The sequence below is a fragment of the Onthophagus taurus genome, chromosome 7, assembly GCF_036711975.1.
Source record: "Onthophagus taurus isolate NC chromosome 7, IU_Otau_3.0, whole genome shotgun sequence".
Taxonomy (NCBI): domain Eukaryota; kingdom Metazoa; phylum Arthropoda; class Insecta; order Coleoptera; family Scarabaeidae; genus Onthophagus; species Onthophagus taurus.
This window is the reverse complement of record NC_091972.1, coordinates 2,481,934-2,507,919: the sequence shown is the minus strand read 5'-3', so window position 1 is coordinate 2,507,919 and position 25,986 is coordinate 2,481,934. Positions and strand designations below refer to the sequence as shown.

At 30.9% G+C, this 25,986-nt stretch overlaps 3 protein-coding genes and 1 pseudogene across 3 annotated transcripts in view; all 4 read right to left on the bottom strand.

Annotated features, from left to right (window-relative positions):
* LOC111424431 (CBFA2/RUNX1 partner transcriptional co-repressor nervy) overlaps positions 1-25,986 on the bottom strand; it is a 97,651-nt gene that overhangs the window by 56,435 nt on the left and 15,230 nt on the right. The gene's annotated exons all lie outside the window — the stretch shown is intronic.
* Positions 10,394-17,055, bottom strand: LOC139430615 (cytochrome P450 9e2-like; annotated as a pseudogene).
* Positions 17,873-20,641, bottom strand: LOC139430554 (cytochrome P450 9e2-like). Its single transcript, XM_071197700.1, has one exon. It carries the CDS (start codon positions 18,533-18,535, stop codon positions 17,873-17,875), a length of 663 nt encoding a protein of 220 aa, XP_071053801.1. The 5' UTR covers positions 18,536-20,641.
* On the bottom strand, positions 23,598-25,046 carry LOC139430553 (cytochrome P450 9e2-like). Its single transcript, XM_071197699.1, has one exon. The coding sequence runs from the start codon at positions 24,303-24,305 to the stop codon at positions 23,643-23,645; it is 663 nt and encodes a 220-aa protein (XP_071053800.1). The 5' UTR covers positions 24,306-25,046; the 3' UTR covers positions 23,598-23,642.

Below are 25,986 nucleotides of genomic sequence, written 5' to 3'. Positions count from 1 at the left end.
AGTTCTACAATAGTAACTATAATTACAGACAATGCAGCTTCAATGAAAAAAGCAGTTAGCGAAATTTTAAATAACAAAACCATTTCTGTGTAGTCCACACTCTTAATCTTGCTGTGAAAGATGGTATAGAAAAAGACGGAGTTGATTTAGGAGATACCACCGCTAATAATAATCATTTTTTGTAAGTAATAAATAAATGCCGAGCGATTGTTTCACATTTTAAACATAGCAAAAAATCTTCATATGCTTTGGTCCTCATGCAGAAGCAAATCAATTAGGATGTAATCAAATTAATGCGAGATGTTCGCACTCGTTGGAACAGTACCTACTTCTCATATGCTATTATTAAAGCTCAAGGTTCCGTTTTCTGCTACTTTACCGACACAAATCTGGATTCTGAAGAGTGGTTATTTGCTGAAGATGTAGTGGCGTTGTTACATCCGTTTGAAAAGGTAACTGCAATTTTATCCGGGGAAAAGTATCCATCGCTATCATCTGTTATAGCTCTTGTATTTGGTCTTCTACGACATACCATAAATAGCAAAACTCTAGTAACATAGATAGGCAAGCACTTACAAAGAACTCTTGCTGTTATAATAAAGAGCGACTTGGAGTTTATGAGATTAATAGAACAGCAGCAAAAGCTACTATTCTTGATCCACGATATAAAAAATCAGCATTTATTTCAGAAAGCAACGCTAACAATGCGCAAATGTGGATAATAAATAAACTAAACGACTACTTATCAACGGAAACCTTGAACTCAACCGACCAAACTTCTACATTTACTATTTTTGGCGCTGCTTCTACTTCTAGTATTGAAGATGATATTTGGGGTGTTATAGACTGAAAAATATCAGGAATCGTCGAGAAGTCCAACTCCACTACAATCTGTTCAGCAGCCACGATGATAAAGCTATACAGGGTGATTCATTAGCTCTATGACAAACTTTGGCAGATGAAAGGTGATGCGATTCTAAGGAAAAATTGTTATATGAATATGGGTCCGATTCATTTTGGTTAAAAAGTTACAAGCCTTTGAAAATTTTACACAGTTTAATAGGCAAATGAAAATGTAACATAAAAAATAAGTTTAAAAATTACAAAAATTGTTCGAAATGTCCGCCTTCAGCTTGAATGCACTCCTCACATCGACGAAGTAAAGATTCTATCACACGACGTATGATATTTGGATCATTCCGTATGCTATTAGCTGCATCTTGAATTCTGTCCAGTAGTTGCTGACGGGTAGTAATTTCTACATGGTACACAAGCTGCTTCATGTGTCCCCAGAAATAATAATCCAGTGGATTTAGATCTGGCGATCGTGGTGGCCAGACTACTGGACCTCCATTGCCAATCCATTTGTTTGGAAAATGTTCATGTAACCAAGCGATGACTTCTCTTCCTCGATGTGGTGGTGCACCATCGTGCTGATACCACATATTTTGAACGATGTTAAGTGGTACGTCGTCGATAAAATCGAAAAGGTTATGACCCAAGAAATTTCTGTACATATTTGCATTTAAGCGTTCATTTATCACCCATACAGGTAGCAAAGAATTGTTAAAAATGCCACCCCAAATGTTTACACTAAACCGTTGCTGAAATCTTCCGGGTCTAATTGCATGTGGATTTTGCAAGGACCACACATGTTCGTTATGATAATTATTTATGCCGTCCCTAGTGAAACACGCTTCATCAGACCACAGAACTTGGGAAATGAAGTTATTATTTTGAGCATGTTGCTGAATAATCCAGTGGCAAAATGCTAAGCGTTGCTCAGTATCTCCAGGATGTAATGCTTGAACATTTTGGCGATGAAACGGATGTAACATTTCTCGATTCAATACACGCCATACAAAACTTTGGGATATTTGTAACATCCTCGCTATACGCCGAGTACTAATTGAAGGGTCGTCAAGTACTAAATCAATAACACATTCTTCATTTTGTACATTCACATCATGGGGACGAACGGAATGTAGTGGAGCGGGGTTACCTGTTTCTCTCAGTCTGCGAAATGATGCACTAAACACTGTATGGGCAGGTTGATGTCTATTTGGAAACCTACGAAGGTATTCTCTTGCTGCTTGCCGAGCGTTTCCGTTACAAAGCCCGTATACAAAAATAATATCTGCATATTCTTCAGTCGTAAATACATGCATTTTTGTTTTCGATCAAAACTCTGACAATTATAAACTTTGAAACACACAGAATAGAGTAAATTGAAATGTTTGACATAAAGAACTCAGTTTTGTTATCACAGCCAACTCTGCAGTTGTGTTTCATAATTATTGTTGTAAATCTTTAATTCGTCGATGTGAAGCGTGCATTCAAGCTGAAGGCGGAACAATTTTTGTAATTTTTAAACTTATTTTTTATGTTACATTTTCATTTGTCTATTAAACTGTGTAAAATTTTCAAAGGCTTGTAACTCTTTAACCAAAATGAATCGGACCCATATTCATATAACATTTTTTCCTTAGAATCGCATCACCTTTGATTTGCCAAAGTTTGTCATAGAGCTAATGAATCACCCTGTATATTGAATTACCAGACATAGACAGAAAACAAGATTCACTCCAATTCTGGAGTAAAAAAGAATATCTATTTTCGAAGCTAGCTAAAATAGCGCATAAACACCTCTGCATACCAGCGACTTCGGTACCATCCGAAAGACTGTTCTAAAGCGTTTTTGCTACCAACTCAGTTTGAACTCGGTTAACTGGGTTTGGCGAAAACTCGAATTGGCCCATCGCAAGTCTAGTGGACATATATTTGAAATTTTCCAAAGAGGTAGAGGTGTAAATAGAGATGTTATACACAGATTTAATTTTTTATTAATTCTTTTGACAAGAATTGTCAAAAAATATCTTATCCATCATCCTATCTTCTTCCTCCATTAAAAGTTAGAATACAATTTTAAAAACTGAAAGTTAACTATAATAATAAAAATAGATTATATAATATTGTTACATTAATGTTTAAAGAACTTCTGCAAAAGTTTGTATCATCGTGTATCGTAACAAGTGTAACTGTCCAATATAAATCGAGCTGGAAGAAGAACAAACATTAACATGCTGCGATTAGCGTGAACATATGGGCCAAATAGCGCACCGGACGGTTTTTCTAATAAATTTTTATCCGCATTGGGCGGCATGTGTTCGCAGCGCGGATTAATCCGCGTGATTTTGGCGTATTTACCCCGTTGGACATGTTTGTAATGTGCGATTAACAAATACCGGCGAAGAGTGATGCTGTTATCTAAAAATAAATTGAAACGAACCTTCTCTGAAACGATGTTTCCTTCATCTGGTTTGTGTGAAGTAAGAATTCTCTTTTTTTACATAGGATATATTATTTGTATCGTTTTAATCTTTTAAATCTGATTATCTTTTAAAAAAATCCATAAAGATAGAGTTGCAATTTATATAAAAACCAATTCATCAGAGCCATGAAGATATTCAAGGGCCGCGGTGCGTGATTGTAGGGGAACGATTGCGGGTTGAACAGGGGGCGGCTGATCGGGGGCGGTTTTAACCCACGCCGTATAGGTCCGGGATGCGGGGTACGCTCTGGGCTGGTTCGTGTGGGCACGAACACCTGGCAGGATTACATGCACCTGCGCCCCTTTGTATCGCGTTATACCTCAGTTATTTTAACGAATAAGTAAATACCGTACTACGTGGAATTGGTCGCTTATACTAACCCCCAAAATGCAAACGTAAAACATTTTTCTTGTTTTTTTTATAGTGATCGGTAGCGAGTTTAGTTTTGTTCAACATTTTGTCGATAGGAAATGTTTTTGTTTTATTTAAAAGTTAAATAAAATGTTTATATTCTACAAAAGCTAAATTTACTCTTCATGCGTTTCTCAGCTATCGCTCAAGCTAAAATGGACAAAATGAAATTCCTAAATAGAACGTCATTAGCTAGTCGGGTTTCAAATACCATTCGCAAAAAATTTAGGTTGTATTGGGGATTAGACCCTTGAAGGACACCCTGATTGGGTTATTTATTTGCCTAGTAATACCTATTCGTTCCTCGCAAGGGTCAGTGTATGCACGTACAATTGACGTAATGACAGACGTGTAACATTTATTGATTATTACTTGTTGCTCATTTTGTACGTACAAAGGAAATCTATGATCATTTGATCTAAATCACGCTGCCGCAGAGTGTTAGCAAGTTTGAAATTACCGGCCATAACATGATTTTACTCAGGTTATATCGTAATACTCGCTACTCTTTTATTAACTTCAACTCTGGATAAAAATGACATGTAAAATTAACACTTATTTTGCATATCAATTTCCAAAAACATTTCATTTATATTGAGAAACGATTGTAAACATATTAAAAGTTGTATCTTAATAAAATTTTACTATAATTTTATACATGTGTTGTTTATGTATGTTTATGTAATGATAGCATAAAAATTTACATTAAATATGAACTCTTAGCAACCAAATTAAACATTTAGGTTCATTTTGCAAATAACAGTCAGCAACCCAAGTGACACTGTATATATAATTGTAACAAGAATTTCTACAAGAATAACAAAATTGCATGAAATGTAAGTTTTGTTAAATTTGAATTTGTTATAAGCCATAAAGAATTTCTTATACAGTTTGTATCTGATTTCGCAATCTTTACTCAGAATTAACTTCCTCAGCTGCAATGTTAAATGCCTGTGTTAAACACTGTATGTTATCCACAATATCAACCAAGAGTCGTCCTCTTCATCTGCATAGCACTCAATCTTGATTTTGTAATCATTCATAGTAACCATACATTACACTACATACTTTGTAATGTTTGTCCTGTTCTACTTCTTTTATTTTTACTTTGCCGAACGTTTTGGTTAGATCAACAAAACAGAGGAAGGCTGCCTAACGTTTTTTTCCCGGAGTTCTATCTGAATCTTTTTGATGCTCTCAACATTTTCCGCAACATTGTGTGGTCCATACATGTTATTCTTCATCTTGAATGCTGGATTTATTTATCTTTTTCTCAACACTGTTCATAAACAGATTTTATTTGCAATGTTAAACTTTAATTTAAGCTACAAAACAAGTCCCACAAGATCTCAGGTTGAAATTTATTTTTTATGTAGTTTCAAGCCTGTACTTTCCGTTCCCAAAAAAAATAAATTGCGCATTTTCAATAAAATAGCTAATAATACAGGTGATGTCTACGGATATTCGACAGTGAATACTGAAAGTTAGTTTTGAAACTATCAATCGTTTATAATTTTTCAGAATAACTATTTTTTATGAATTAATATTAGTACTAACTCATTAGATCTAGAACTAGAAACTTTCGGGCTTATCATGATGATGAGATATCATGAAGTAACCTTCTTCCCAAACAAGTCCGAAGTATTTTTTAAGTTAAAAAATACCTATCCAACACACAGTAATAAAAAAGAAAATCAATGACGCGTCAAAATGCCAAACCAGATGCTAAGATTTCACAAAAATTATTATCAAGAAATGAACACTGCTGCATTTAAAAATTTTACAAACGGCACAATTCTATTATACAATCAATTCTTATGCATGGCCACTTAATAATAAAATCATTAAGTATCCAGATTGGCCTGCTTTCAGAAGATGCGCAAGAAACTCGGAGTAAAGACCTTAGAAGGTATAGAGAGAACTTTTCCAGAAAAATGTCAAGAATACACAATAATAGAGACATTTTAAACAGACTATTAATATCTTCAGACCCAATTATAACACCATTTCATAGCAAGAAATCAAGGAATAAAGCAAATTTTTCTGAAGAACTTATAAGCCTTCTCTGCTTTGAAAATGATGAAGAAAGAAATAATTTTTTATCGCCAATTGCAACTAATATTGAAATTGGAAAACACAGTGAGGACGAAGAAAAATAAATAATAGGTATAAATAAAACATAATTTATGGTTATCATTACATTATTAAATATATGTCACAAATTAACACAGAAACAGAGAATAGCGTAGTTTGCTCTATTATTGCAAATAAAATAGTAACAATATTTTTTAACTGCTATTTTTTCGAAGACAGCTACATAAAAAATGCTCAGCAGTTACGTAGAATCCATAAATGCAACTAAAAAAAATTGAGGTTCCTATTTTAAAATGTCAACATATGGTATCTCAATTTTGGGACACCTGTACAGGGTGGCTCAAATTCGATGTCCGAATAGGCTAACTCGAAAACTATAAGAGTTAGAAGAAAAGTAAGTGACAGGTCATGATCTCGTTTTTCGAGAAACTGCTAATGCCGAAAACCTCATAGCGCTATCGTCTTTTGTTTTTCCGCTAGAGGCCAAAATTGAAAATATCGTAAAACCCGCAAATGTAATTATCTTGGTTATTATTATAGGTGGAGTATTATAACTAAGACATTATATGGACACTTTTTTACAAAGAATTTGATGACGTAGTCAAAAAAGTTTTGTCGGTTTTAGATTTTGAGATATTATCACAATTTTCGTTTTTTTTAATGGAAACAACCACTGATTATTCGCTTAATAAATTCGTTATTTTTTTCTGATTACAAAAATATAGGGTTTGACAGGTCTATTTCTTATTGTTTTAGAATAAAACTAAAAATAAACTTTTCTTTTAGTGTCGTCAAAGAAATTAAATTTACAGTTTCCTGTAAATTACGGTTCTATAACTAAAAATTAAAAAAAACATATTTCTGATATTTGAAACAAATATATTTTTCTTCAAACGTCATTAAATGACAACTTTGTTGTCGTGTTTACTCGCGGTAGAAGTAAGTCATTGTTGCATAACGACGGTTGGTAAGATCAACATAGCAAAAAAGTACTTCAGCGTTATGGCGCTAAAGTAAATTTCACTTTAGCGCCATAGCGCTGAAGCACATGTCACTTTAGCGCCGTATTGGAAAATAAGTTAATTGTCATTTTATTAAATTTATTAAAATTTATATTGCAATTATTTGCAACGTTTGAAGAAAAAATACTATGTTTTATTCGGAAGAGAAGCAGATTCGTTTGTGGCTGGTCCGTCATTGCCGGACTCACTTCGTTCGTCCGGCAAACTGTCGGACACGCCACAATTTTAACGGCTCATCTGTCATTAGCGACTCACTGCGTTCGTCGCTAAGCGACAGACCACGCCATAAAAAGCACTGCTTCTCTTCCATATAAAACAATATACTATTGTTGAACTGTTTAATTTATATATGTTTTACACAAAAGTTGGAATAGATTGCATTATTTCACATTGTTTATTACGATTTAATATTATTTTTAAATGACTTAATAAATTATCGATAGATGGCGCTCATGTTTTTTTTTTGAATTCAAATAAACATAGCAACATTTGTTTGTATTAAAAAATTTTCTGAAGTGTCACTTTAAAAATCCTATTTTTAAGATGAATTGCGAAAATTTTGAAAAGTTTGACATGTTAGAATGTTACACATTAAAAAATGATTTGTTTTTAAATGCCAGAAGTTATTTTCTTATTTAGTTGTTAACTTTTTAGATTTTACCTACCGCCCCGTAACTTACAGGAAACTGTAAATTTAATTTCGTCGACGACACTAGATGGAAATTTTATAAAAAAAGTTTATTTTTAGCTTTATTCTAAAACAATAAGAAATAGACCTGTCGAACCCTATATTTTTGTAATCAGAAAAAAATAACGAATTTAATAAGCGAATAATCAGTGGTTGTTTCTATTTAAAAAAACGAAAATTCTCATGATATCTCAAAATCTAAAACCGAAAAATTTGTTTCGACTATGTCATGAAATTCTCTGTAAAAAAATTTCCATATAATGTCTTAGTTATAATACTCCACCTATAATAATAACCAAGATAATTGCACTTATTGGTTTTACGATATTTTCAATTTTGGCCTCTAGGGGAAAAACAAAAGACGATAGCGCTATGAGGTTTTTGGCATTAGCAGTTTCTCGAAAAACGAGATCATGACATGTAAGCTACTTTTTTTCTAAATCTTATAGTTTCCGAGTTAGTCTATTCGGACATCGAATTTGAACCACCCTGTACATTTCAATTTTATCTCAAAAAATGCGCGTTAAAAAATATAACTTAGATATTCAAAAATTTTCATCTTCATGTACACAGTGTATACAGGGTGTTTCACGTAACTGGCTCGTTTTGAAAAACAGTTTTGAAATTTTGGTAGCATGGGTTGTTTATTCGGAACTACCGATCTAAAATATTTTCAAGATGGCTGCCATTTCCGATCTACCGGAAGTAGACCATAACTTCGTTATTTTACATGAAATGCTACAGTTTTTATTACACCTTTTAATTGTCTTTAATTGTTTTTTAATATTCAACATATTTTTTTATATACAATTAAAAAGTACAATAAAAACTGTAGCATTCCATTTAAAATAACGAACTTATGGTTTACTTCCGGTAGACCGGAAGTGGCAACCATCTTGAAGATGTTTTATATTGAAAGTTCCGAATGAACAACCTATGCTACCTAAATTTCAAACCTCTATAAATAGTGGAACCTTAAAAAGTTTTAGTGAGACAGCCTGTATATATTATAGTATATAAGTATACAGGTGTCTCAGCGAGACCGGTCATTAGACGTTTCTGGGCTTCTATTTTGGCCAGAACCCCAGAAACGTCTAATGACCGGTCTCGCTGAGACACCCTGTATATTACTTATTGTGAGGGTACATGAAATAAATGTACCATGTTTTCGGAGCTACATTAGCTTAAATATCCAACCCAACCTACAACAAAACCTTTGTTGGATATTCGTTTCAAAATCATAAATTTTGTTTTAAGCACTGTTTATAGATGAAATAAATCCTAGCTAACTATTAAGGAGATATTACAATGGTATTAAACATTTCAACTTCATTTAGTTGTAATTAGATTTTCGGCCAGATATTCGTAACTTCCTGACACTGTGTGCCGATGCCAATTCAACCTTCAGCCCATCGGTTATTAGTAAATCATAAAGAGACGGCAAAAAATACTAGATTACAGACATCTCAAACAATAGAAAGCAACAAGGTATTCTACTCTTCCATCTGCCATTCGATTAGCAGACTAGATTCGGATTCCTAACCCTAAACCACCACAGACGCAAAAAGAGAGATTCAAAATCTTACTTGTTTACTCAAGCCGATCTATATGATTTGGTTAGCGACGCAGGAGTCAGCGGAGATTGCATATACTTATAAATCCAATGAGAAAATCAAGACCAGTGTGGCAGTCAAAAGATTACAGTGTGTTGTGATTAGTCAAACATTGGGTATAAGTCTTTACTGATTGTGTATAATTTCATAAAAATGTTGTTTCTTATAATTAAAACTTTGAGTTTCATCAATAAGTAATAGCCAAATATTTCTTTCATCAAAAGTTAAGGAATCACTTCGGTGTTAATTACAGTACTAAATTTTGTGATATCATCACATTTCCGCACATTGTCATATCGCCGTTGAAAGCCCCGACACGTGCTCTTGTCTTCCAGAAACCGTTCATTTTACGACCGGGACGCGACAATAAACGGCGTTGTCGTCGCCTCTTCGCCCTCGACTACTTTCCTCTTTCTCCACCCAGAGCGCGATAAACGCACGTCAACACAGCGCCAACTTTGCGGTGGATAATCGACTTAAAGATGTTTTCGGGGACTCCCCGTTTCGAAAGGAGTTGTCTTTGGGGTGTACTCGCTTTTTAAGTTTTGTTTTTATTTTATTGTTTTCAGATTTTTTTTTGGATTCTTCGTCTATTTTCGGTTCGTCGCGACAACGTGCGTCGGCCGCCTCCAGATGGTGCGGCGGGCAGTAACGGATAGTAGACAGCAGGCGGCGCTGTTTGCACAAGTGCTGCTCCTGCTGGCTCTCTGAGATGAACCATATGCGGCGCTACGGCTCGCGAACACATGGTGCACCATGACGGCCCCAGCCGACTACGAATTCCGCCAATATGATAGTAACCTGCCGTCCTTCCCTTTCCTGTATGTATATCCCACGTGTATATCTCCGCACACGTTCCTCGATGTTTGGACATAAAAAAAGTTCATAAATATGTTATGAAACTTTGTATTTTATGTCATACAAAATAACAACAAAATCTTTCAATTATTTCATCTTGTTGAGTTAAGTTAGACAATATTATATTATTTGCCAAAAAAACTTTTTTTGTCTCATTGAATCAAAAAGATTTAGAATTAAGATTTCGTTTCTAGTAGTAGTTTGGTTGAAAGTTTTAAAACGATTGCAACGGTATATTTACAACAAGTGTTTAGTGCACAATAATAACGGGTTCTTGTAAAAGCGTACGTAAACATCACAGGAATAGAGTAGCTCAACATGAAACGCGTGAGGAAATATCGATTGCGGCCGTAGACGTACGTTATTCCCTTATGTAAACGTTGGCGAAGTGGTAATAATGGACGATGCCGTATTTTCATTTAATTTGATGGACGGGTAGAACCGAATGAGAAACGCCGTCGGTTTTCGTTTCGTTGTTTTGGCTTCTTTACTACAACATTTTGTGTAATTACATTTTTAACTAAAATAAAATAAAAGTTTTCACATATAAATTATCCCTTTTTATTATATTAGCACATGTTATATTACATTGATTTATTTATTTCTTGGTTTCATTTTTACCCAAATACCATTTAAAGGAAACAAGCTAAATTTCGACTTACTTAATGTTAGAGAAATTTCAGTTTTTTCAATAGGTACCAATTCAAAATATGGAAAAACAACGATTTAATTTCTAATAAAGCTAATCGAGATGCAATGCAATTCTTGGGTCCTATACCAAAAGGTGCATGTACGCACCGGGATGAATCTTTTCTTTCTTTTCGTCATTAAGGCCCACTTTTACCACCTCTTGATATTTTTATCCGATAGATAATTACCATGGTTACAGCGGTTTTAAGCGCTCCCATTGGCTAAGAGCGCCAATTTATCTATCGGTTAAATTTATCAAGAGGTGGTAAAAGTGGGCCTAAATCTCTCAGGATCGAATTCGTAAGGTTTTGGAAAATATTTTTCATCGTTATGCAATCCAAAGTGAGGAATCATAATTGCATCCCCTGGCTTAAGATGAAGTGGGCTTTCATCTTTTTTAATTGGTTCAATTGTATAAGGTTTTGTATAGTGAAGGAACGGATAGAGATTTTGCGAAAATGTTCGGCATTCCCTTCGGCCGGATATCCAGTTATCCGGCCATTATGGTTTAAATTTCTGGTGCATTTCTGAAGTGATAACTAGTTTCCCTATATTGCCACATTATTGCGATATTTGAATAAAAATGAAATGAATAAGAAAGCTGATAAGATTTAACTAACGAAGCAACTCTAAAAAGAGGATACCTTAAATAATAATTGGTGATATTTCCACAAGGAATGAATTTTATAGCGAATTTTGAAAATTATCGGTGAAAATTGCAACATCGAAAATTTTATCAAAACTTCAAATATTGTTTTCTCAAAAACTAAAAGTTATTTTACAAAACGGGTTGATTCATTGCAAAGAGGACCCTCTTATTAACACTTTGGGAAATTTTCATACTTATATTCCAAGAAATGGATTTTATACGAATTTTTAAAATTTAATCGGCGGAAAATGCAAAATTCGAAAAAATTGTCGATTATTTCAAAAATTTATTTCTCAAGAACTAACAGCGATTTTTTAAAACGGCTTATTGCATTAAAAAGAGGATACTTTAGTTAATAATTGGTGATATTTCCACAAACATCCTTCAAAAAATTTATTTTATAGCGAATTTTGAAAGTTATCGATAAAAATTGCAACATCGAAAATTTTATCAAAACTTCAAATATTGTTTTCTCAAAAACTAAAAGTTATTTTACAAAACGGGTTGAGTCATTGCAAAGAGGACCCTCTTATTAACACTTTGGGAAATTTTCATACTTATATTCCAAGAAATGGATTTTATACGAATTTTTAAAATTTAATCGGCGGAAAATGCAAAATTCGAAAAACTTGTCGATTATTTCAAAAATTTATTTCTCAAGAACTAACAGCGATTTTTTAAAACGGCTTATTGCATTAAAAAGAGGATACTTTAGTTAATAATTGGTGATATTTCCACAAACATCCTTCAAAAAATTTATTTTATAGCGAATTTTGAAAGTTATCGATAAAAATTGCAACATCGAAAATTTTATCAAAACTTCAAATATTGTTTTCTCAAAAACTAAAAGTTATTTTACAAAACGGGTTGATTCATTGCAAAGAGGACCCTCTTATTAACACTTTGGGAAATTTTCATACTTATATTCCAAGAAATGGATTTTATACGAATTTTTAAAATTTAATCGGCGGAAAATGCAAAATTCGAAAAAATTGTCGATTATTTCAAAAATTTATTTCTCAAGAACTGAAAGTGATTTTTCAAAACGGCTTATTGCATTAAAAAGAGGATACTTTAGTTAATAATTGGTGATATTTCCACAAACATCCTTCAAAAAATTTATTTTATAGCGAATTTTGAAAGTTATCGATAAAAATTGCAACATCGAAAATTTTATCAAAACTTCAAATATTGTTTTCTCAAAAACTAAAAGTTATTTTACAAAACGGGTTGATTCATTGCAAAGAGGACCCTCTTATTAACACTTTGGGAAATTTTCATACTTATATTCCAAGAAATGGATTTTATACGAATTTTTAAAATTTAATCGGCGGAAAATGCAAAATTCGAAAAAATTGTCGATTATTTCAAAAATTTATTTCTCAAGAACTGAAAGTGATTTTTCAAAACGGCTTATTGCATTAAAAAGAGGATACTTTAGTTAATAATTGGTGATATTTCCACAAACATCCTTCAAAAAATTTATTTTATAGCGAATTTTGAAAGTTATCGATAAAAATTGCAACATCGAAAATTTTATCAAAACTTCAAATATTGTTTTCTCAAAAACTAAAAGTTATTTTACAAAACGGGTTGATTCATTGCAAAGAGGACCCTCTTATTAACACTTTGGGAAATTTTCATACTTATATTCCAAGAAATGGATTTTATACGAATTTTTAAAATTTAATCGGCGGAAAATGCAAAATTCGAAAAAATTGTCGATTATTTCAAAAATTTATTTCTCAAGAACTAACAGCGATTTTTTAAAACGGCTTATTGCATTAAAAAGAGGATACTTTAGTTAATAATTGGTGATATTTCCACAAACATCCTTCAAAAAATTTATTTTATAGCGAATTTTGAAAGTTATCGATAAAAATTGCAACATCGAAAATTTTATCAAAACTTCAAATATTGTTTTCTCAAAAACTAAAAGTTATTTTACAAAACGGGTTGATTCATTGCAAAGAGGACCCTCTTATTAACACTTTGGGAAATTTTCATACTTATATTCCAAGAAATGGATTTTATACGAATTTTTAAAATTTAATCGGCGGAAAATGCAAAATTCGAAAAAATTGTCGATTATTTCAAAAATTTATTTCTCAAGAACTAACAGCGATTTTTTAAAACGGCTTATTGCATTAAAAAGAGGATACTTTAGTTAATAATTGGTGATATTTCCACAAACATCCTTCAAAAAATTTATTTTATAGCGAATTTTGAAAGTTATCGATAAAAATTGCAACATCGAAAATTTTATTAAAACTTCAAATACTGTTTTCTCAAAAACTAAACGTTATTTTTCAAAACGGGTTGGTTCATTGGAAAGAGGACACTTTTATAAACATTTTGTGAAATTTTCATACTTATATTCCAAGAAATCGATTTTATACGAATTTTTAAAACTTAATCTGCGAAAATTGCAAAATTCGAAAAAATTGTCGATCATTTCAAAAATGTATTTCTCAAAAACTAAAAGCGATTTTTCAAAACGGCTTGTTGCATTAAAAAGAGGACACTTTAATTAATAATTGGTGATATTTCCACCAGGATCCTTCAAGAAATTAATTTTATAGCCAATTTTGAAAGTTATCGATGAAAATTGCAACATCGAAAACTTCAAATATTGTTTTCTCAAAAACTAAAAGTTATTTTTCAAAACGGGTTGGTTCATTGGAAAGAGGACACTTTTATAAACATTTTGTGAAATTTTTATACTTATATTCCAAGAAATCGATTTTATACGAATTTTTAAAACTTAATCTGCGAAAATTGCAAAATTCGAAAAAATTGTCGATCATTTCAAAAATGTATTTCTCAAAAACTAAAAGCGATTTTTCAAAACGGCTTGTTGCATTAAAAAGAGGACACTTTAATTAATAATTGGTGATATTTCCACCAGGATCCTTCAAGAAATTAATTTTATAGCGAATTTTGAAAGTTATCGATGAAAATTGCAACATCGAAAACTTCAAATATTGTTTTCTCAAAAACTAAAAGTTATTTTTCAAAACGGGTTGGTTCACTGGAAAGAGGACACTTTTATTAACACTTTGGGAAATTTTCATACTTATATTCCAAGAAATCGATTTTATACGAATTTTTAAAACTTAATCCGCGAAAATTGCAAAATTCGAAAAAATTGTCGATCATTTCAAAAATGTATTTCTCAAAAACTAAAAGCGATTTTTCAAAACGGCTTTTTGCATTAAAAAGAGGATTAACAATTGGTGACATTTGCACAAGGATCCTTCAAGAAATGAATTTTATAGCGAATTTTAAAAATTATCGATGAAAATTGCAACATCAAAAATTTTATTAAAACTTCAAATATTGTTTTTTCAAAAACTAACAGTTATTTTTCCAAACATGTTGGTTCATTGCAAAGAGGACACTCTTATTAACACTTTGGGGAATTTTCCTACTCATATTCCAAGAAATGGATTTTATACGAATTTTTACAACTTAATCGGCGGAAATTGCAAAATTCGAAAAAATTGGCGATTATTTCAAAAATTAATTTCTCAAGAACTAAAAGCGATTTTTCAAAACGGCCTTTAGCGTTAAAAAGAGGATACTTTAATTAATAATTGGTGATATTTCCACAAGGATCCTCCAAGAAATGAATTTTATAGCGAATTTTAAAAATTATCGATGAAAATTGCAACATCGAAAATTTTATCAAAACTTCAAATAATGTTTTCTCAAAAACTAAAAGTTATTTTTCAAAACGTGTTGGTTCATTGCAAAGAGGACCCTCTTATTAACACCTTGGGACATTTTCATACTCATATTCCAAGAAATGGATTATATACGAATTTTTAAATCTTATCCGGCTGAAAAAGCAAAATTCGAAAAAATTATCGATTATTTCAAAAATTTATTTTTCAAAAACTAAAAACTATTTTTCAAAACGGCCTTTGGCATTAAAAAGAGGATACTTTAATTAATAATTGGTGATATTTCCACAAGGATCCTTCAAGAAATGAATTTTATAACGAATTTTGAAAATTATCGATGAAAATTGCAACATCGAAAATTTTATCAAAACTTCAAATATTGTTTTCTCAAAAACTAAAAGTTATTTTTCAAAACGGGTTGGTTCATTGGAAAGAGGACACTTTTATTAACACTTTGGGAAATTTTCATACTCATATTCCAAAAAGTGGATTATATACGAATTTTTAAATCTTAATCGGCGGAAAATGCAAAATTCGAAAAAATTGTCGATTATTTCAAAAATTTATTTCTCAAAAACTAAAAGCGATTTCTCAAAACGGCTTTTTGCATTAAAAAGAGGATACTTTAATTAATAATTGGTGATATTTCCACAAGGATCCTTCAAGAAATAAATTTTATAGCGAATTTTGAAAATTATTGATGAAAATTGCAATATCGAAAATTTTATCAAAACTTCAAATATTGTTTTCTCAAAAACTAAAAGTTATTTTTCAAAACGGGTTGGTTTATTGGAAAGAAGACACTTTTATTAACACTTTGGGAAATTTTCATAATCATATTCCAAGAAATGGATATTATACGAATTTTTAAAACTTAAACCGGCTGAAAAAGCAAAATTCGAAAAAATTGTCGATTATTTAAAAAAATTATTTCTCAAGAACTAAAAGCGATTTTTCAAAACGGCCTTTAGCATTAAAAAGAGGATACTTTAATTAATAATTGGTGATATTTCCACAAAGATCCTTCAAGAAATAAATTTTATAGCGAAATTATCGATGAAAATTGCAACATCGAAAATTTTATCAAAACTTCAAATAATGTTTTCTCAAAAACTAAAAGTTATTTTTCAAAACGCGTTGGTTCATTGCAAAGAGGACCCTCTTATTAACACTTTGGGACATTTTCATACTCATATTCCAAGAAATGGATTTTATACGAATTTTTAAAACTTAATCGGCGGAAATTGCAAAATTCGAAAAAATTGTCGATTATTTCAAAAATTTATTTCTCAAGAACTAAAAGCGACTTTTCAAAACGGCTTTTTGCATTAAAAAGAGGATACTTTAATTAATAATCGAAAGTGATAACAGCGACAGTTCTGTTAGTAATGAATGTGATGATGAATTACAAGCGAAGAGAAGAAAACTAGACGAAACTGCAACAAGAGATTTTATACATATATCGTATTGGGATTGTTACAATAAGGTTGCTAATGACAAACCTGATATAAATAAAGTTGTATTCAATGAAAAAAGTCCTATTGGGGTTGAACTTAATTATTATCTGCAGTTTCCAACACCTAAAAGAGATACTAATTCCTGTGAATGGTAGAGGCCAAAGCCGGATATTTGGTAACTATCCGGTATCCGGCCACTTTTTAAAATCCGGGTAGTTGCCGGATATCCGTTCCACCACTAGTTTTGTACAAACCCGATCTTGAAATGACAATGAAGGCCCTTTTCTTATCATTTCCGAAACAACCATGTCCATGTATTTAATTTTATTCACAGTTTCATAAGTTAAATTTCCTTCACATTCTTTTTTTGTTTTGGTGAAGTACTAGCTCATAACCTATAAAACACAAAGTTGTTGATACCGATTCAAAACCTACAAAGAAAAAGATAAAAGCTTGCGCTGCGATGTTATCATCGGTTAAATTCGTTTTATTCTTTTCGGCTAATTGTTTATTTCTTGCCTGCATCAAAAGATGAATCATATCGTGTCTTATAATTCCAATCTCTTCGCGGATTTTTAACCCTACAGTGAATACGTTGTGCTTGACAGGCCTATGCCTTATGTGTTTTGCTGTAACACTTTAATCACGTAATCTCTGTAGGGTTAATCAAATTTACGAAAAATTTTGTAGGGCCTTCAGGAAAAACCTCAAGATTCAGTTTCTAAAAAAAATACATAATTTAAACTAAATAAATGAAACTTTGCAATTAGAAACAAACCGCGGTTAAAGTTGGAAATGATTGATAAGCAAATATCTTAAGAGTTTTCGAAAAATTCAAATTAGTCATTTCGGCGTCTTTTACGAAAAAAAAACTCATTTAATATTATATTTTTTTTGTTGAACATATCGGAAAAATTCTGTCAAGTTTTTTCTAAACCACAAATTGCAGCACCTCGGCTAAACTCAGAAGAGAGAATATAGGAAGTTTCTGGTTAAGTCAAGGTCGCTTGCAGCCGAGCCTATACAATTAATCCAATATTAATCTGAAACTAGCGCAAGCGGCTTCGGCTTTATGTAGAGTGGAGGATGGATGTTTGCGTCCGATTAAACCGAGGTTACTTACGGCAAAGACACTAATTATCTAATAGACACACACTGTTAAGCCGAGGCTTGTGGCCGAGGCGCTACAATCAATAACATGTCAATCTAAAAGTGATTAACCGATTTTAAATATCATTATGACCAGACACTTCGTCATAAACATACATGTAATGAGATTTTTATCTTTGATTTCAATTTTGTAGAAGAAGTAAATAAAAATGCGCGATAAAACTTATCTGTTTATATAGTTTAAATTATTCTTTGCATAAAATTAGTTTTTAAACATTCTCGGTTTTAATCCCACCCAAATACCATTTTCAGTTATTAGAGTTAAACCACAATTAACTAATTTTAAAGGGTTTTCTGTTTTGTTAATTTGAATGAAATCAAAATTAGCTAGCATATTGAAAAAGAATAGTTTAATTTCCAACAACGCCATTCTAGATCCGATGCATTTTCTGGGTCCCATTCCAAAAGGTACATAAACTCCTGATGGGATATTTTGTTTATTTTCATCGTTGAATCTCTCCGGGTCGAATTTAGTGGGGTTTGGGAAATATTCTGGATCATTATGTAACCCATAGATGGGTATCCAAACCGTTTGACCAACTTCTAAATTAAGAGATTGTTCGTGTTGATTAGTTGGAGGAATTGTGTAAGGTTTGACGCAAACTCGATCTGTAAACGGATTTGGTGGCCATTTTCTTAAAGTTTCCGAAACCACCATGTCCATGTACCTCATTTTTTGTAAAGCATCGTAAGTTAAGTTGCCGTTACATTCTTGAAATGTTTTATCGATTTCTTCTTGCAGTTTTTGTTGAATTTCAGGGTTAATTGCTAATTCGTAACCCATGAAACTTAAAACGGTTGAAGTGGATTCGAATCCCCCGAAAAAGAACGAAAAAGCATGCGCTGTTATATTTTTTCGGAGCATTTTACAAAACAATTTTAAGAACAAAAGTTGTAGAAAATTTAATTCTTGACAATATTGCTCTCTTTCACTTTTGTTCTCAAATGCTTAAATATCGAGAAAAACACTAAAATATGAAAATTAAGTGAATTAGATGAATTCGTAGTTTTACAAGCTGTTAAAGGTAACAATCGACATTCGGAGCATTTTACAAAACAACTTTTAGAACAAATGTTGTAGAAAATGTAATTCTTAACAATATTGGTTTCTTTCACTTTTGTTGTCAGATGCCTAAATATCGAGAAAAATACTAAAATATGAAAATTAGATGAATTAGTAGTTTTACAAGCTGTTAATGGTAACAATCGACATTTGGAGCATTTTACAAAACAACTTTTAGAACAAAAGTTGTAGAAAATGTAATTCTTAACAATATTGGTCTCTTTCAGTTTTCTTCTGAGATGCCTAAATATTGAGAAAAATACTAAAATATTAAAATTAGGTGAATTAGATGAATTCGTAGTTTTACAAGCTGTTAATGGTAACAATTGACATTCGGAGCATTTTACAAAACAACTTTTAGAACAAAAGTTGTAGAAAATGTAATTCTTAACAATATTGGTCTCTTTCAGTTTTCTTCTGAGATGCCTAAATATTGAGAAAAATACTAAAATATTAAAATTAGGTGAATTAGATGAATTCGTAGTTTTACAAGCTGTTAATGGTAACAATTGACATTCGGAGCATTTTACAAAACAACTTTTAGAACAAAAGTTGTAGAAAATTTAATTCTTGACAATATTGTTCTCTTTCACTTTTGTTTTCAGATGCCTAAATATCGAGAAAAACACTAAAATATGAAAATTAGATGAATTCGTAGTTTTACAAGCTCTTAATGGTAGCAATCGACATTCGGAGCATTTTACAAAACAACTTTTAGAACAAAAGTTGTAGAAAATTTAATTCTCGACAATATTGCTCTCTTTCATTTTTGTTCTCAGATGCCTAAATATCGAGAAAAACACCAAAATATGAAAATTAAGTGAATTAGATGAATTCGTAGTTTTACAAGCTGTTAATGGTAACAATCGACATTCGGAGCATTTTACAAAAAAACTTTTAGAACAAAAGTTGTAGCAAATGTAATTCTTAACAATATTGGTCTGTTTCATTTTTGTTCTCAGATGCCTAAATATCGAGAAAAATACTAAAATATGAAAATTAGATGAATTCGTAGTTTTACAAGCTGTTAATGGTAACAATCGACATTCGGAGCATTTTACAAAACAACTTTTAGAACAAAAGTTTTAGAAAATGTAATTCTTAACAATATTGGTCTGTTTCACTTTTGTTCTCAGATGCCTAAATATCGAGAAAAATACTAAAATATGAAAATTAGATGAATTCGTAGTTTTACAAGCTGTTAATGGTAACAACCGACATTCGGAGCATATTACAAAAAAACTTTTAGAACAAAAGTTGTAGAAAATTTAATTCTTGACAATATTGCTCTCTTTCACTTTTGTTCTCAGATGCCTAAATATCGAAAAAAACACTAAAATATGAAAATTAGGTGAATTAGATGAATTCTTAGTTTTACAACCTGTTAATGGTAACAATCGACATTCGGAGCATTTTACAAAACAACTTTTAGAACAACAGTTGTAGAAAATGTAATTCTTAACAATATTGGTTTCTTTCACTTTTGTTGTCAGATGCCTAAATATCGAGAAAAATACTAAAATATGAAAATTAGATGAATTCGTAGTTTTACAAGCTCTTAATGGTAGCAATCGACATTCGGAGCATTTTACAAAACAACTTTTAGAACAAAAGTTGTAGAAAATGTAATTCTTAACAATATTGGTCTCTTTCAGTTTTCTTCTGAGATGCCTAAATATTGAGAAAAATACTAAAATATTAAAATTAGGTGAATTAGATGAATTCGTAGTTTTACAAGCTGTTAATGGTAACAATTGACATTCGGAGCATTTTACAAAACAACTTTTAGAACAAAAGTTGTAGAAAATTTAATTCTTGACAATATTGTTCTCTTTCACTTTTGTTTTCAGATGCCTAAATATCGAGAAAAACACTAAAATATGAAAATTAGATGAATTCGTAGTTTTACAAGCTGTTAATGGTAACAATCGACATTCGGAGCATTTTACAAAACAACTTTTAGAACAAAAGTTTTAGAAAATGTAATTCTTAACAATATTGGTTTCTTTCACTTTTGTTGTCAGATGCCTAAATATCGAGAAAAATACTAAAATATGAAATTTAGATGAATTCGTAGTTTTACAAGCTGTTAATGGTAACAGTCGACATTTGGAGCATTTTACAAAACAACTTTTAGAACAAAAGTTGTAGAAAATTTAATTTTTGACAGTATTGCTCTCTTTCACTTTTGTTCTCAGATGCCTAAATATCGAGAAAAATACTAAAATATGAAAATTAGATGAATTCGTAGTTTTATAAGCTGTTAATGGTAACAATCGACATTCGGAGCATTTTACAAAACAACTTTTAGAACAAAAGTTGTAGAAAATTTACTGCTTGACAATATTGCTCTCTTTCACTTTTGTTCTCAGATGCCTAAATATCGAAAAAAACACTAAAATATGAAAATTAGGTGAATTAGATGAATTCTTAGTTTTACAACCTGTTAATGGTAACAATCGACATTCGGAGCATTTTACAAAACAACTTTTAGAACAACAGTTGTAGAAAATGTAATTCTTAACAATATTGGTTTCTTTCACTTTTGTTGTCAGATGCCTAAATATCGAGAAAAATACTAAAATATGAAAATTAGATGAATTCGTAGTTTTACAAGCTCTTAATGGTAGCAATCGACATTCGGAGCATTTTACAAAACAACTTTTAGAACAAAAGTTGTAGAAAATGTAATTCTTAACAATATTGGTCTCTTTCAGTTTTCTTCTGAGATGCCTAAATATTGAGAAAAATACTAAAATATTAAAATTAGGTGAATTAGATGAATTCGTAGTTTTACAAGCTGTTAATGGTAACAATTGACATTCGGAGCATTTTACAAAACAACTTTTAGAACAAAAGTTGTAGAAAATTTAATTCTTGACAATATTGTTCTCTTTCACTTTTGTTTTCAGATGCCTAAATATCGAGAAAAACACTAAAATATGAAAATTAGATGAATTCGTAGTTTTACAAGCTCTTAATGGTAGCAATCGACATTCGGAGCATTTTACAAAACAACTTTTAGAACAAAAGTTTGAGAAAATTTTATTCTTGACAATATTGCTTTCTTTCACTTTTGTTCTCAGATGCCTAAATATCGAGAAAAACACTAAAATATGAAAATTAGATGAATTCGTAGTTTTACAAGCTGTTAATGGTAACAATCGACATGCGGAGCATTTTATAAAACAACTTTTAGAACAAAAGTTGTAGAAAATTTAATTCTCGACAATATTGCTCTCTTTCATTTTTGTTCTCAGATGCCTAAATATCGAGAAAAACACTAAAATATGAAAATTAAGTGAATTAGATGAATTCGTAGTTTTACAAGCTGTTAATGGTAACAATCGACATTCGGAGCATTTTACAAAAAAACTTTTAGAACAAAAGTTGTAGCAAATGTAATTCTTAACAATATTGGTCTCTTTCATTTTTGTTCTCAGATGCCTAAATATCGAGAAAAATACTAAAATATGAAAATTAGATGAATTCGTAGTTTTACAAGCTGTTAATGGTAACAATCGACATTCGGAGCATTTTACAAAACAACTTTTAGAACAAAAGTTTTAGAAAATGTAATTCTTAACAATATTGGTCTCTTTCACTTTTGTTCTCAGATGCCTAAATATCGAGAAAAATACTAAAATATGAAAATTAGATGAATTCGTAGTTTTACAAGCTGTTAATGGTAACAACCGACATTCGGAGCATATTACAAAAAAACTTTTAGAACAAAAGTTGTAGAAAATTTAATTCTTGACAATATTGCTCTCTTTCACTTTTGTTCTCAGATGCCTAAATATCGAAAAAAACACTAAAATATGAAAATTAGGTGAATTAGATGAATTCTTAGTTTTACAACCTGTTAATGGTAACAATCGACATTCGGAGCATTTTACAAAACAACTTTTAGAACAAAAGTTGTAGAAAATGTAATTCTTAACAATATTGGTTTCTTTCACTTTTGTTGTCAGATGCCTAAATATCGAGAAAAATACTAAAATATGAAATTTAGATGAATTCGTAGTTTTACAAGCTGTTAATGGTAACAGTCGACATTTGGAGCATTTTACAAAACAACTTTTAGAACAAAAGTTGTAGAAAATTTAATTCTTGACAGTATTGCTCTCTTTCACTTTTGTTCTCAGATGCCTAAATATCGAGAAAAATACTAAAATATGAAAATTAGATGAATTCGTAGTTTTATAAGCTGTTAATGGTAACAATCGACATTCGGAGCATTTTACAAAACAACTTTTAGAACAAAAGTTGTAGAAAATGTAATTCTTAACAATATTGGTTTCTTTCACTTTTGTTGTCAGATGCCTAAATATCGAGAAAAATACTAAAATATGAAATTTAGATGAATTCGTAGTTTTACAAGCTGTTAATGGTAACAGTCGACATTTGGAGCATTTTACAAAACAACTTTTAGAACAAAAGTTGTAGAAAATTTAATTCTTGACAGTATTGCTCTCTTTCACTTTTGTTCTCAGATGCCTAAATATCGAGAAAATACTAAAATATGAAAATTAGATGAATTCGTAGTTTTATAAGCTGTTAATGGTAACAATCGACATTCGGAGCATTTTACAAAACAACTTTTAGAACAAAAGTTGTAGAAAATTTACTGCTTGACAATATTGCTCTCTTTCATTTTTGTTCTCAGATGCCTAAATATCGAGAAAAATACTAAAATATGAAATTTAGATGAATTCGTAGTTTTATAAGCTGTTAATGGTAACAATCGACATTCGGAGCATTTTACAAAACAACTTTTAGAACAAAACGAAAATGAGATTAATTTAATGAGATTTTTAACTTTGAGTTCAATTTTGTAGAAGAAGTAAATAAAAATGCGCGATAAAACTTATCTGTTTATATAGTTTAAATTATTTTTTGTATAAAATTAGTTTTTAAACGTTCTCGGTTTTAATCCCACCCAAATACCATTTTCAGTTATTAGAGTTAAACCATAATTAACTAATTTTAAAGGGTTTTCTGTTTTGTTAATTTGAATGAAATCAAAATTAGCTAGCATATTGAAAAAGAATAGTTTAATTTCCAACAACGCCATTCTAGATCCGATGCAATTTCTGGGTCCCATTCCAAAAGGTACATAAACTCCTGATGGGATATTTTGTTTATTTTCTTCGTTGAATCTCTCCGGGTCGAATTTAGTGGGGTTTGGGAAATATTCTGGATCATTATGTAACCCATAAATGGGTATCCAAACCGTTTGACCAACTTCTAAATTAAGAGATTGTTCGTGTTGATTAGTTGGAGGAATTGTGTAAGGTTTGACGCAAACTCGATCTGTAAACGGATTTGGTGGCCATTTTCTTAAAGTTTCCGAAACCACCATGTCCATGTACCTCATTTTTTGTAAAGCATCGTAAGTTAAGTTGCCGTTACATTCTTGAAATGTTTTATCGATTTCTTCTTGCAGTTTTTGTTGAATTTCAGGGTTAATTGCTAATTCGTAACCCATGAAACTTAAAACGGTTGAAGTGGATTCGAATCCCCCGAAAAAGAACGAAAAAGCATGCGCTGTTATATTTTTTCGGAGCATTTTACAAAACAATTTTAAGAACAAAAGTTGTAGAAAATTTAATTCTTGACAATATTGCTCTCTTTCACTTTTGTTCTCAAATGCTTAAATATCGAGAAAAACACTAAAATATGAAAATTAAGTGAATTAGATGAATTCGTAGTTTTACAAGCTGTTAAAGGTAACAATCGACATTCGGAGCATTTTACAAAACAACTTTTAGAACAAATGTTGTAGAAAATGTAATTCTTAACAATATTGGTTTCTTTCACTTTTGTTGTCAGATGCCTAAATATCGAGAAAAATACTAAAATATGAAAATTAGATGAATTAGTAGTTTTACAAGCTGTTAATGGTAACAATCGACATTTGGAGCATTTTACAAAACAACTTTTAGAACAAAAGTTGTAGAAAATGTAATTCTTAACAATATTGGTCTCTTTCAGTTTTCTTCTGAGATGCCTAAATATTGAGAAAAATACTAAAATATTAAAATTAGGTGAATTAGATGAATTCGTAGTTTTACAAGCTGTTAATGGTAACAATTGACATTCGGAGCATTTTACAAAACAACTTTTAGAACAAAAGTTGTAGAAAATTTAATTCTTGACAATATTGTTCTCTTTCACTTTTGTTTTCAGATGCCTAAATATCGAGAAAAACACTAAAATATGAAAATTAGATGAATTCGTAGTTTTACAAGCTCTTAATGGTAGCAATCGACATTCGGAGCATTTTACAAAACAACTTTTAGAACAAAAGTTGTAGAAAATTTAATTCTCGACAATATTGCTCTCTTTCATTTTTGTTCTCAGATGCCTACATATCGAGAAAAACACCAAAATATGAAAATTAAGTGAATTAGATGAATTCGTAGTTTTACAAGCTGTTAATGGTAACAATCGACATTCGGAGCATTTTACAAAAAAACTTTTAGAACAAAAGTTGTAGCAAATGTAATTCTTAACAATATTGGTCTGTTTCATTTTTGTTCTCAGATGCCTAAATATCGAGAAAAATACTAAAATATGAAAATTAGATGAATTCGTAGTTTTACAAGCTGTTAATGGTAACAATCGACATTCGGAGCATTTTACAAAACAACTTTTAGAACAAAAGTTTTAGAAAATGTAATTCTTAACAATATTGGTCTGTTTCACTTTTGTTCTCAGATGCCTAAATATCGAGAAAAATACTAAAATATGAAAATTAGATGAATTCGTAGTTTTACAAGCTGTTAATGGTAACAACCGACATTCGGAGCATATTACAAAAAAACTTTTAGAACAAAAGTTGTAGAAAATTTAATTCTTGACAATATTGCTCTCTTTCACTTTTGTTCTCAGATGCCTAAATATCGAAAAAAACACTAAAATATGAAAATTAGGTGAATTAGATGAATTCTTAGTTTTACAACCTGTTAATGGTAACAATCGACATTCGGAGCATTTTACAAAACAACTTTTAGAACAACAGTTGTAGAAAATGTAATTCTTAACAATATTGGTTTCTTTCACTTTTGTTGTCAGATGCCTAAATATCGAGAAAAATACTAAAATATGAAAATTAGATGAATTCGTAGTTTTACAAGCTCTTAATGGTAGCAATCGACATTCGGAGCATTTTACAAAACAACTTTTAGAACAAAAGTTGTAGAAAATGTAATTCTTAACAATATTGGTCTCTTTCAGTTTTCTTCTGA